We start from the raw sequence: 13,318 nt of genomic DNA on the forward strand, positions 1-13,318 counted from the left end.
GGAATGTTTGTGTCTGTGTCCCTGTAGGCTTGTGCAGGATGCATGGAGCCCTCAGCCTCTTCCCCATATCTGGAAAGAATTGTTGTTAAGGCTCAGAGGACAGTTTACAGATTGAGGATTTCTTCAAAGCAAACTAGAAAAAAACCAAGAAAACTCAGTCCTCATTACTCTGGACTTCTGGAGAGGCCATGTGTCAAACAAGCCATCATACTTTCTTCTGTATCATTTATTAAAATATCTGTTTTTCTAATCTTTAAATGTGGAATTACTCTCAAAAAGGTCAGGTCTTACAATAGATGCATTGTGAGTGTCACCTCCCTGAATGCATTTACAGCTATTTAATTCTGACAGCTTGACAAAGTCATATTACTGTTCCACAAGTGTGTAGAGCTGAAAGAAATGGGTAGACAAACATTTTATTTTAACTGGATAAAATGTACATACCTATGGCATCATCAGAAATGTCAGTAAGGTCTGAAGTCATGATGGAAAGCAAATATTGTATGAAAACCTGCAAACGTTTGGCCAATTGACATGGTATGCTTGTATTTTATTTTTTCTTTTCTTCATTGAAACACCACCATCATTCAAGTTTGAAAGATAATTAAAATGGCATGATTTACTTTAGATTACTTTTAGATTTACTTTAAGGTTAAAATGTTCCAAGGCTTGCTAAGAGTATGTTTTGCAAGAACTTGTGAGAAAGCACAGGATGGAGTAACCTTTCATGGCAAAATGAATTCTCAACATTTTGTAAGTAGGCAAACCATGTTACATTTAATTTCCCTCAGCCAGTTTTATTGGCTTATCAGAAGGGAGCTGCACAGGAGAAGGGCAGAGGGGAAAAATAGTTGTATTTCAAATAATAACTAAGTAACAAGCTCCATTATTGGAAATGTTCCTATTTGCATAGGAATAGGCAAATACTGCCTCTCATTTTTATATCACTTGTGAATTTTTTTGGTTTTAATTCTAAAGACCAGAGTCTACATTTAAAAAAAAAAAAATCCTTGCTTCCATTTATTTCTTTATTAAGCTTTAATGATGTCTTGGAAGCTTACAGGGTAAAATGATGAAGATATTTTTTTCCTAGAAATAACAAAATCACAACATCTCAGACAAATGAAAACATTCAGTCAGCTTCTTCATAATCTTCATAAAAATCTAGGCTGTGAAACCACTGGGGAGGTGACAGCAGTGTTTGGCAGGTTCTGCAGGTGTGTACAGAAACCACCAGGAGATTGATTGCTGAGTCAAAACTGTGGAGGAGTTTATCTCAGCTGAACAACTTGTTTGTATATAACCTGGTTTTGACCAGAACTTTGGAGATTTTTTTTTTTTCAAGTTCCTTAAACCTGAAAATAAACGTTTAAATCATTCAGATCTTCCTTTGGGGGAAAAAAAATAGAGCAAATAGAACAAAGTCTCTCAATTTGCCTGAACAGTTAGACTCTGAAAGATAATGGTGAGAAAAATAAAAAATCAAAGGTACTTTTTCAGGTCTTTGTTTATTTTGTATGTATGTGTTAATGCTTAGTGGTTCTGCCATGCGCATTGATTTATTTATTGTGAGAAAAGTAGGGAGCTGTTCTCACAAAGCAATCCCAAGTGAATGGCAAGTTCACATGAGAATTTTTTTATACTAACATGCCAAGAAAATATTGTTTGCATTGAAAGCACAGTGAGTCAGACAAACAGAACTTTTAGCTGTCAATAACCCCAAAGTAATTTTCAGAAATGTTACTTCTCTATGGCACAGTAATTTGTTTCATTTTGTTCCTCCTTAATTGTATTATTGTTCACTGCCAGAGTAACAAGAATTACTTAAGTCTTTCAATTATGCTCACAATCAATCATGTAATTGCACCTCTGGGGTAAATTGTTCCCATCTTTTGGGGAAGAACAGGGTGCTGTATTAAGTACATTGCACCATTTTTTATCACGTGGAGGTAGCGTTGTTTTGGATATTAAAACAAGCAAAACAAACAAAAAAGAGCAAAAGTTGCAGTTGGTCTTGTTAAATTGAAGAGTTCTTTTGGTCAAGAAAAGTTGTGTCTTGGACATATCACAGCACCTTTGAACTGTAACTGCTTCTGACAGTGTTCTGTGGCTCTGTAGGAACAAGTTAAGCCAGGCTGTGCATGTCTGTGTGGCTAATTTGGTTTCATGTCTCTGTTCATTTCACAGAAACATCCACCTGCAGTATGAGGTTTGTATCTTTTGTCCATGGAGTAAAGCCATATTCAAGCAGAGAGCCTTTGGGGTGCATGCAGAGCGTTGGGTGAAGTCTGAATGCAAACACCCCTTGTGTGTGCAGGGGCTGAAATGGACCCTGCAGATCCATCTCAGCCAGTGCAGGGCAGGGATTCACACGGGGGGACACTCACAGAACCCCTGGGATGCACAGCCTTTCCCCCCATGGATCCTCCATCCTCCAGGATGCTGCATGGGGCCACGGGGGGAAATCTGCCTGCAGAGCTGACCAGCTGGTTTACAGTGAGGTTGAGTGGTTGTGGTGTATGTACCATCCTGAAACGCTTCCAGTCCTGTCACTTGACCCAGTCACAGCTGGAATTGGATTGTCCTTCCTTGTCTACAGGTCTAAAGGGGAAAAGTTCACTTGTGCTGAGTGCTTCAGCCATTGTTCCTGCTCTGTTGCTATAGTTCCTTCTCTTTAATCCCCCCTGGCCTCAATCCTTCAGCTACAAATGCACATTAACTTAATTACCTTGAGTTCCCTCCCTGGTGTCCCACAGCACTGAGTGCATATTTGAGGGTTTTGATTTGTGTTTGGTGTTTCACCATCTTCAGGCTAATATTGATGACTCTCAAAGAAACACCCTAATTTGAATATCTGCTCTTACAATTTATCCTTCAGCAAACAAAAATGTTAGCACTCACAGGCTGCTCTTTCTCTTGACCACCAGTAATATTTACGCTGATAATTTAAGAGTGGGTGATGTATTTGCTCTAGGCGATGTAACAAGTATTTTTATGGAGTTCAGTTGTTACTGACAGTATCATTGCTGAATTTCAGAAAACAAGTTTAGGGGGTGTTCTTCACCAGGTGATAACAATTCATGATAACTGAGTTTCTGTTAGTCTGCAAAGTCCAGGAATGAGGGCTGCTGGTGACTTATTGTCACTCAGGGCCTGCATTGACTCACAGGGATTCTGTCATCTCAGCTCAGGAATACCTGTCCTGTCAGTCCAGCTGAAGCTGTTGAAAAGATTGAGTCCATGGGTATTTTCTCTTTCCTCTGGCTTTCAGGAAAAAAAAAAAAAAGAAAGAAAAAAAAAAAGAAGAAAAAAAAATCAATGCACTTCACATCTTGAAAGTTAATCCTGTTAGAAATGTTTCTTTTAAAACACTGGGGTGCTGGTGTGGGCAGCATTCCCCTGTGGGCCAGCCCTAGAAGGAAAGGAGGGTTTCAGTGATTATTTGTTCTGGCTGCTTCAGTTACCTAGTGATACTGAGAAAGGGAAAGAAAAAGATGTAAAAACCACTATGAAACTGATTATTGAAGTTACTTGGGACTCGCTTTTTTCTTTCTAGAATAATGCGAAGTTTGTGTCCCTCAGAGTCATTTAATATCTTCATTAATCTCTCAGTGACTGAGAGTATCACGTATCTACAATAATGTACAAAACAGAAATGTATTTTACGCTGAATGCATTCTGCCAGGCTTCTCAACAGCTGTTCTCCTAAATTAAGTAACATACCATTGGTATTTCTTCATTTACATTTGCAGATAAGCAGTTGTAGAAATGATTGAGCACGTGTGCATGTACACTGAAAACAGGTTTATGTCATGTGCATCCTCTGATTCCCTGTTGTCATCCATGTAACTTGGCATACTTCTTAGAAATGCCATGAATAATGCCAAAATAATAACTATCCTGATAGCCATGCTTTCTGTCACAGTTATTTTTCTTTCCCTAATTCTGTAATTACAGCTTCTATAAATTATTTTACTTACTGTCAGTTTTTGGTTTGCATCAGTGAGATCTTGATGGAAATGAAGAGGATGATGTACCAGTAGGTTGTGGAGGAGTGTGAAGCATTATTTTCTTGCCAGTGAGCTGTTAGAAATTTGCACATGCAGTCTCCTGAGGAGTTATTTAATTCTTATTCAATTATTTAATTATTTAAATTTATTTATTTATTTATAGTAAAAAATGTTTATATATATATTATCTATTTTATCTATTATATTTATATTATTATTTAATAATTTATAAATAAATATTTTTATTATTTAAATTATTTAATTATTTAATTGCATCTCCCTTGTCCTGGCCATCCCTGGTGGGCTGCTTGTCCCCCACTGCCCTGGCTGACCACACTGCTCTGCTGAGCACAGACAGGCTGTGGAGAGCAGGCCCCTGCCAGGAAAGGGTGCACTGCAAAGCAACAGCACATCTAATCATTCCTTTTTGTAAACTGGTTATTTTAATTTAAATCACTCCTGTGCAAATGTGGTGATCTTTGAAATGACATTTCAGAGGGGTTTGTTTGAGGGAGTGAGTGGAATTGTAAAATTACGTTATTCATGGTAAACTCAGTGTTGTCTTTGTATCACAGAGAGTGAATTGTGTTGGTGCTGATTGTTCTACACCTTATTCTTGGAAAAACAAGTAACTTTCACAGAATCACTGGGTTGGAAGAGACCTTCAAGATCATTGAGTCCAACCCATGCCCTAACACGTCAACTAGACCATGGCACAGAGTGACACATCCAGGCTTTTTAGTCATTTTCTTTTAATGCTACTTGTTCTTGAATTACCTTTTTTCTTCTGCAACAGGTTCCATTTCTGCAGTAAGTATTGTAGGTGAGCTTCTAAACTCAGATGGATATTACTAAAATCAGTGGGGAAATGTAGTTTAAGTTTGGGGTTTTTTTTCCAGCATTAAGTGTTCTATAGAGCAGGAAGCAGTAAGCAGCACTGGGCTGTTGACAGCTGTGTGAAAATAAGGCTCCAGGGAATGGCTTTGCAGTCTTGTTTTCTGGGATTCACATGGTAGAATGTAGCTGGGTTTTGTTACCACTGTGAGCTCCTGGACTGCTTGTTCAGTTTCACAAACTGTGTGAGAGATCCACAGTAAAATGGAAGAGGAATGAACTTCCTGGAGCCCACACTGTCATCCTAAAACCAAGCCAGCTCTAAGAGCATGTGGGGATAACTGTTTTGAGTGGTCGCACAGTTATATCCTCTAACTTACCCTCTGAAAATTAATTTACAAAACATTGCCTTTCTGTTGTTCTTTTTCAGAGGTCTTTGACAGGAATCTTTACTACTTGAGCTGAGCACTGAAAAGAGATAATCCATCCTTTTTTTTTTTTCCAGTTTGCATAATAAATGTGTTGAACACGCTAAGATGAAGAGCTTTTAATTTTGCAAGATGTGGCTGGCTGTCAAAGAGACATTAAAGCAAATGTTTTCCAGCCAAATTGCATCTTGCTGAGGAGTGATGGATCCAAAGAGCACTGCTCACACGGCCTTGTCTGCACGTTCCATGTGGGCAGGATGGGAGAGGAAGAATTTAATGCTTTAATGTATAAAAACATTTAGGAGGAAAGATCTGCATTAAAATGTGGATTCAAAGCCACTGAGTCCTGGAGAAGTTTGGTGGGGTTTATTATGGCTGTTTTAAATGGGGAAAAAAAAAAACAAATAAACCAAACAAAGGTTGTTTAAGCAATAGGTTTTGTGACTCAACCACTCTATTGTATTTGGAATAATTGATAATAAAGTTAGGGAGAAATGCCTTGCTGCAAATTAACTGTTAGTTTTATAAATGCAGTCATCCACACTAAAACAGTTATTCTGGCTTATTTCTGGGGCAACAGTGTTCAGCATGTATGTTCAGAACACAAGTATAATTCTTCTACTGTAAAGGACAGAGGCAGAAAGAACAATTTTATTAATTTTCAAAGGATAGCATTTCAGAGGTTTTATGTCATTCAAAAATACACTGGGTTTTCTAATCTGTAGTTAAGCTCAAGTTGGACTTGAATGTTTTAAGATGCTGAAAAATTTTTGACTTCTTTTCCAGCTGTCTGTAACAACAACAGAAAGACAATACTAATTTTGCTTTGTATCTTTAGCATTTAGTGAGGAAGTTCATAAAAATATTTTTCTGAATGTAAATTAGATACAAAACAGGCTAAAATATTTCATGGGCTCTATGGAAATGATGGCAGTCCCAGAGAAAAATGGAAGCTTTGTGTGTAATCATCACAGCACACAACAGACAGTCTGTGAGATGCTGTCCCTGTGAGGAAAAGCCAAGTAGGGAATGAGAAAATAATAACGCCACTAATTGTAGGGTTGGAAACTAACACTGAAATTGTTCATTAAGGAGCCAGAGATTGTTCAAACATAAAAAGTATTTGTCATTCTGATTAATGTGTTTGCAGTTAATAGTGTTAAAACCGGCCTAAGTTACCCTGTTCTCTGTGGGTCTGCGCATTAAGGGGGATTGTTGGATTTTACAGCAGAACCTGGTGCCTGGAACCCAAGGGGCCACAGGGGTGGTGGGGGCACTGTGAGAAACTCACTAAAATGTTCATCATTCTTAATCCAACATTTGAAAGGATTACAGCAGTAAGTGGCTTAATGAAATGTTAATTTCACAATACCTCATTATTCGATGTTATATATTTAATTCAAAGAAAAATCATGTATAGTTGAATTAGCTTGTGACCACAATCACCTGTCATTTGGGTGGGAGTGTAACTGTTGGTATGTGTGTTCAAGCATACACTCAATGAAATAAAAACTCAGTTTTCTCATATGCCCATCTCCAACCCAAAGCACTTAATGTGAAAGTGAAGATTTGCTTATTATGCAGTTATGCAGGAGACCATGAGAGATTTTCAGGGCAGGGACCAGAGAATATATGCAAATCATAGTTGTACTGGGACCAACGTGCTTGGTTTTAGTCAAGTACCCTTAATCATAAGATCCTCATAAAATTATTTGTGTCTTGGTGGTGCCTCAGGAGCTAACAGAAGCAATTATAACAGAGAAAGACCCAGCAAAAGACGAAGACAAAAAAGCTATATTGGGCTTCTCTTTAAAGGTCCTGATTGGCTTTCAATACTGTTGTAGCCAGCTGTTAAAGCTAGAAATATAATATACTAAACCCACGAGTCAGTTTTCCTTAAATCAATGTGGCTTGTATGCAACCATATATTGGCTGATAAGAGTGAAGAAATCAGTTTTACAGCCCTCCTCAGTGGCTTGCTTGTGATGACCTGTCTCAGAAGGATGCTCTAATGTGATTAATGTAATTCAAAAGCAGAAATACAAAAAGGAAATCATCTTTCTTCAGTATAGAATGGGTATCACTTGCACAGGTAAGGAAAGCTGCCAGAAAAGGGAAAGGTAGGGTGGACTAACAACAGGTTTCTCAAATGTAGGCCACAAATTCACAATTTGAGCTAGGGTTCGAGGGTTACATGGATCCGAATCAGAGCTAGAAGAGTTGTATGGAATGTAGAGAAATTCACCCACCTGGAGGCTGCTAAGAGTTGTGTGTCAACAGAATGAGAACTCTTAAAATGCCTTTAAATCTTGTTTAAGCATGCTAGTTAAGATTGTATACAGCGGCAATTAGGGGAAATTGTTACTTTGTTAGTGCCTGAAGGAAGTTGCTGCTGTGCTGTTTGGATGCACAAATACCTGGTCACAGGAGTATCCACTGTGTGTGGAAATGCCAGTATTGGATATCCGCAGGTATTGTCAGCATGAGAAACCAACAGGAAACCAAACGAGTAAAATTCACCTTCAGCTACCTCTGATGTAATTTTCTTGCTCTGACTGGTCTGAAGTCCCAGGGAAATGGGAAAAACAGGGCTATTTTGCCTTTTTTGGGGAAAAGCAGGCTGCCTTGTCCTATTTGTGAAGGTGGGAGACGTGTGCTGGGAAACTTCTGGAAGGTGAATGTTCTGCCTGGGTTGTTCCCCTCTCTTTGGAGCAGCAGACAGAGATTTGTAACAGAATGTTTATTTCTTTGCCCCAGCACTATCTGGCACTTGTAACGAGTTTTTGTGTCCTGTGTCCTGGTGCAGAATGGGCGCCGCAGACAACATCTACAAAGGCCGGAGCACCTTCATGGAGGAGCTGACAGACACTGCCGAGATCATCAGGAAAGCCACCTCGAGGTCCCTGGTGATCCTGGACGAGCTGGGCCGAGGCACGAGCACCCACGACGGCATTGCCATCGCTTATGCCACCCTTGAACATTTTATCAGAGATGTGAGTGCCTCTGTGGTGGCCTGGGCACGGGTAGGCCGCAGTGGACGAGGCCTAGCGGGGAAATGGGGGAAAGGCGCCATGGCCTAGCTCGGGGATGTGGGGAAAGGACCCCAGCCCTGGTGGGCAGCGCCAGACGTGCTGTGTGTGTGCTGCAGGTGCAGTCACTGACGCTGTTTGTCACCCATTACCCCTCGGTGTGCGAGCTGCAGCGGCTGTACCCACAGGCCGTGGGCAATTACCACATGGCCTTCCTGCTCAACGAGGATGAGGACGAACCCAGCCAGCACACAGGTCAGCCTGGGCACAAAGTAACACTGGTGCTGATGGCTTTTCAGCCTAACAGACTTTTAATGAGCTGTCCATAGCCATTTTCCTCCTCAGACCTTGCCAAATGCTTTTTGGTTTGGTTTTGGCTTATTTTTTGTGGCTTTTTTGGGTGTTGGTTTGTGGTGTTGTTTTTTTGGTGGTTTTTTTGTTTGTGGGGTTTTTTTGTGGTTTTTTTGTTTTGTTTTTTTGTTTTGTTTTGTTTTGTTGTTGTTGGTTGGTTGGGGGTTTTTTGGTTGGTTGGGTTTTTTTGTTTTTGCATCCCTACCTACCAATTTCAGAAGTCCCCAGTGGCTGTTCCCAGCTCACTACAGGCCATTGATGCCTTTTTGGGCCACATAAAACAGAGGCCAGACAACATTAAGAGAACAAAAAGCAGTTCTATTTATTGAAAATATTCAGATATATTTCGGGCAGACAAAACCCCTTGGGGCTGCACCCAAAATGGACAATGGCTCACAGGGTTTCACACTTTTACAAGTTTGCTCCATTTGCAGGTTGGGGTTAATCTCCCAATGACAGCTTCAGGTAATGAAGTCATTTACCCCCAGCCTGCTCCCCCAGCTCACTTTAGTTTCCATCTCAGGGCTGAGGCAGTGAGGGGTCCTTGATTCCCAGCCTGGAGAGGAATTGTTGTGTGTGCCCAAACTGGGAGAGCAGAGCTCACACTGGCTGTGGAGTTTAGACTTACACACCAAAGAATTGCAGGGTTACAAATGTATGGACAATATAAATGCAAGATCCTTCAAGACGTCAGTGTGACCATTTACACCCCACTTGAACGTGGTACCCCCACTTTCACTCCAGTCACATGTTGAGGGGGTTTGGAAATGGGACATCCATTCCTGCACATGTTCCAGGAGGATATCTGAGCTGGGGTGGGTGAAAGAATCCAACATCCCAGCATCCAACTTCCCACAGCAGCCAAACACAAAGGATTAGGGAGGAGGGATTAGGGATCAAACATATGGCAGCTCCTTCTCTGAAAGATCTTGCTGTCTGAAAACATTTGCTATTTATGGGGCTGCACGAGCAGGATGTGTTTTGTATCTCCCATGGATTTCATTTCAACGGGGCTCCCTAATTTCAGCATAGTGTACTTCCAGTGTCTTCATCCTACTGTGTCAAGCAGCTCCAAAATTTAGCACTCCATGGAGTGAAAAAACACCTCTGATTGTTTTGAAATGTGTTGATCTCAGTTCTGGAATTATAATAGGCATCGTAAAGGCCTGTTCACTGAATCATCGTAGAATTGTCAGTTTTTTTTAATGATTTGCCATTGGTATTTGCCATTAACCTTTCCCCTAAATAAATCTTCATGTTGTATCATCTGCTTACCTTGTAAGCTGATCAGGAGAGGGGACTTACGTATTTGCCACATAGAGGAGGTTTTCATTTTGGTTTTATTTTTTTTTTTTAGGATCTGAAATGGAAGAGAATCCTGAATTTATCACTTTTCTTTATCAAATAACTGAAGGAGTGTCTGCAAGGAGTTATGGGCTAAATGTTGCCAAACTGGCAGATATTCCTGAAGAAATCTTGAAGACAGCAGCTCACAAATCAAAGGAATTGGAGAGAATAGTGAACATGAAAAGGTCAGAACAAATGTAATTAAAAAAGAAAATATTTCCTCTGTAATACCTATTTACATTCTCATCAGTGATAGTGAAATACTAAGGACTTTAAAAAGTATTTATTACTTACTTTGGAACTTGAAATTGTCTTTGCATACTAAAGTGTAGCAGGAAACATGGATGTTCTTCTTCTGGTTTAACTTGTAAATAAATATTTATAATATATTTTGATTGCCCTCCACAAATACACAGAGTTTTAGTGAAAGTTCTGGGGATTTTAATATTTCTCTGATACCAAATTTTCATTCAGGGGTGTTTGTACTTTACATATTGCAGTAGTTATGAAAATTCCTGTATCAAGTGGCATAATGGATTAGTAAATCCTGTAACGTTATGTGCACAGTTTAGATATTCATATCCATTTCCACTGGGAGTTTTTTCTTTTGCTGTTATTTTCTGTGGCAGTCCTATGAGCAAAATTCAAATAACGTCTTAGGAACATAATGAACCAAGATCTTGGTTGTATGATGGCTGTACCTAATCCTGAAAGGATAATTTTACATGAGAACATTTTGACTACTAATTATTTATAGGTGCAAACTTTGAAACTTGACAGTGCTCAACACTTAGCGACGATTTTTATGCCCTCTTAAGAAAGCAAAATAAAAACATTTGAAGGTACATGACAGTTTATAGGAATAATAATGAGGTGGCTTATGCTAATTGGAAATACCAGTCCATAATTGGCAAGAGTAAAAAAAAAAAAAACAAACCCCAAACAAACAAACAAACAAAAAAGAGCCTAACTTGAGCAGTGTCCTAACTCTGCTCTGCTGTTCCCAGGAGTGGGTCTGGTCTGTGTGGTGGGAACAGGAGGTACCAGTTCTGGGGAACCACACCCAGACCTGCTGGGAGCACTGCCCTTGTGCTGTCACAACGCCCATGGGCTAGATGCCTTGTCTTACTTTTTTAAATCACTTTCACATTATTTAAGTAAATCCACAGGGTAATTTCATCCAGTTTTGACATTACTGTCGTTGGCAATGTGTGTTGTCCCATTTTAAACTTAATATGTCACAGCTCTTATAAATCAAAAAAATGCTAGGAAGAAGCAGGAAGGATGTGTGCACTCATTTATATTGAAAATGTGTTTTCTTTTTATGATCCTACGAATGCAAATTTGTACAAACTGAATGATGAAAATTACACAGGGCTGACTACAATGCTGTTTATTTCCTTTAACAACGTGTTCTTACCATTTGCTTGTATCATTTTGTCAACGCTGCTGGTGCTGTAAGTTAGTTATGAAGTTAATTTGTTGGCTGACCTAGAGCAGGAACACATACCTTAGAAAATATTAGCTGGCTGTTTGAAGATCACATAACGTTTTGAGCCGTGCTATTTTGGACTATGTATAAAATTTTGCAGATGACTGTAGGACTTTCAGGGCTTGATGTGCTTCACTTAAAAGTATGTCTGTATTTTGATTAGGTGTTTTTTTTTTTCTCCCACAGGAAAAAAATGAAGTCCTTTGCTGAGGCATGGAAGATAAATGATTCTCAGGATTTACAGAAATGGAAAAATATGTGTGAACCTGAGGATGACAGAAAGGATGATTTTTAATCCTCAAATCATGGTTAAGGATGGAAGATACTGGAGGTGCAAGATACGTGTCTGGAGACTAATGGATTTTATCAGGGTGTAGTTCCAGGTGTTCTGAGTTGACTTTTCTGCTTTCTGAGACATGACAGATGCTGCATCATGTGAAATTTTTTCTCTCCGCATCCGTTCCTTTTCACCCTTTTCCTTATCTGCAAACTGTCTAATGGGGATCTGATCTAATTTGTTTAAAAAAACCGTGAAAAAGTTACTGATAAATTATAAGGTAGTTTTTTAAATAAATAAAATAATTTGTTTCACCTTTATTTTACCTTGATTTCTGAAGAAATCTTTGTGTGTGTTGGGATTATGTAGTTGAGTCTCAACTCTGCTGTACAGCCAGCACCTGCTAACAGTGGATACCATAGAGAGACTTTTCTCCTTGTTCCAGTATCAATGCAATAAAAATTCCCTGATTTTTTTACAGCATCCTTTCTTCCTGAAACTTTCCCTTGTCTGGCACGGTCTGGAGAGAGACTTAATCCCAAAAATAATGCAGGGGTATTGTAAGGGTGAGTGAAGGAGGTGATTCAGAGTGTGCAGCTGGCACCCTCAAGAGCTCTGTGAGGCTGAAAAATTCGGAAAGGCTTCTCAGTTTTTAAATTTCTAGTTACCACAGCCAAATTTCACATGGGAATATGGTATCCAAATGGGTTTTCCCTACAAATAACCAGACTAAACAAACTGCTGTGAAAATGGGACAACGATGCTGGCATGCTTAAGGCTCAGCAAACAGTCTGAAGCATTATAAGAATGATGCAGTGGAGTGGTGGGTTTGGCTGCCCTGCAGCCCTGAGGAGCCCACACCTGAGCAGGGAGTCCTGAGGGGGAAGCCCCAGGAGTAGTTTGGTGGCAGGGTTTATCCCCAAAGGACTGACTCCATGCCAGGAACCCCCTGGAGCATCCCCTTCCGGAAGGGCTGCAGAAAAGGGGGCGATTTTTTACTTGTCATAAGCAGCTGCTAACCTTAAACAAACGATTCTCTCCAGGCTCTTCCGGTGGCAGGACATCAGTCAAACAAAAACAGTGAGTCTGCCACAGTGAGTCTGCCACAGCAGGGATCAGTGGGAGCTTCTCCTCCCAGACTCTGCCGTGCACTGGCCCAGACTGGAGCAGCTGAAGAGGAAAATCAATCTTCCAAGGTGCCACTGCAGGTGTGTGTTTACCTAAGGCAGGTGTTATGAAGCACAGTGAAGGCAGTGCTCTGCTGTTAGCAGTGCTGTGGGTCTGAGGACCTCTGACCATTGTCACCCAAGAGAATGAATGAGCCATTACTGAATTCCTGTATGTGCTAAGTGCACTTCTGGTCTTCACCCTCGAGGGAGCATTCAGACTGTGCTCTGACAAGGAAGGAAAAAACGACCTGATTACAGTGAAAGGAATGGAGAACTGCAGTTAAGCCTGGGGAAGTGAATTTGGTGCTGCTGGGCTGCTGGTGCTGTCCAGAACCACCACAGCAGGCTTTAATGTCTGTGGTCCCACTGCAGACAAGTGAT

At 40.2% G+C, this 13,318-nt stretch overlaps 1 protein-coding gene across 1 annotated transcript in view; it reads left to right on the plus strand.

The window, feature by feature from the left end:
• The window catches only part of MSH3 (mutS homolog 3), a 91,880-nt gene extending 79,865 nt beyond the window's left edge, over window positions 1–12,015 (plus strand). Inside the window, exons 21-24 of the mRNA XM_062513566.1 lie at window positions 8,079–8,265; window positions 8,421–8,556; window positions 10,010–10,184; window positions 11,678–12,015. Coding sequence (XP_062369550.1) covers window positions 8,079–8,265; window positions 8,421–8,556; window positions 10,010–10,184; window positions 11,678–11,786 — 607 coding nt within the window. The 3' untranslated portion in view covers window positions 11,787–12,015. The remainder of the gene's footprint in view (window positions 1–8,078; window positions 8,266–8,420; window positions 8,557–10,009; window positions 10,185–11,677) is intronic.
• Window positions 12,016–13,318: the final 1,303 nt, after the last annotated feature.

This window comes from Cinclus cinclus, chromosome Z (assembly GCF_963662255.1).
Source record: "Cinclus cinclus chromosome Z, bCinCin1.1, whole genome shotgun sequence".
NCBI lineage: Eukaryota > Metazoa > Chordata > Aves > Passeriformes > Cinclidae > Cinclus > Cinclus cinclus.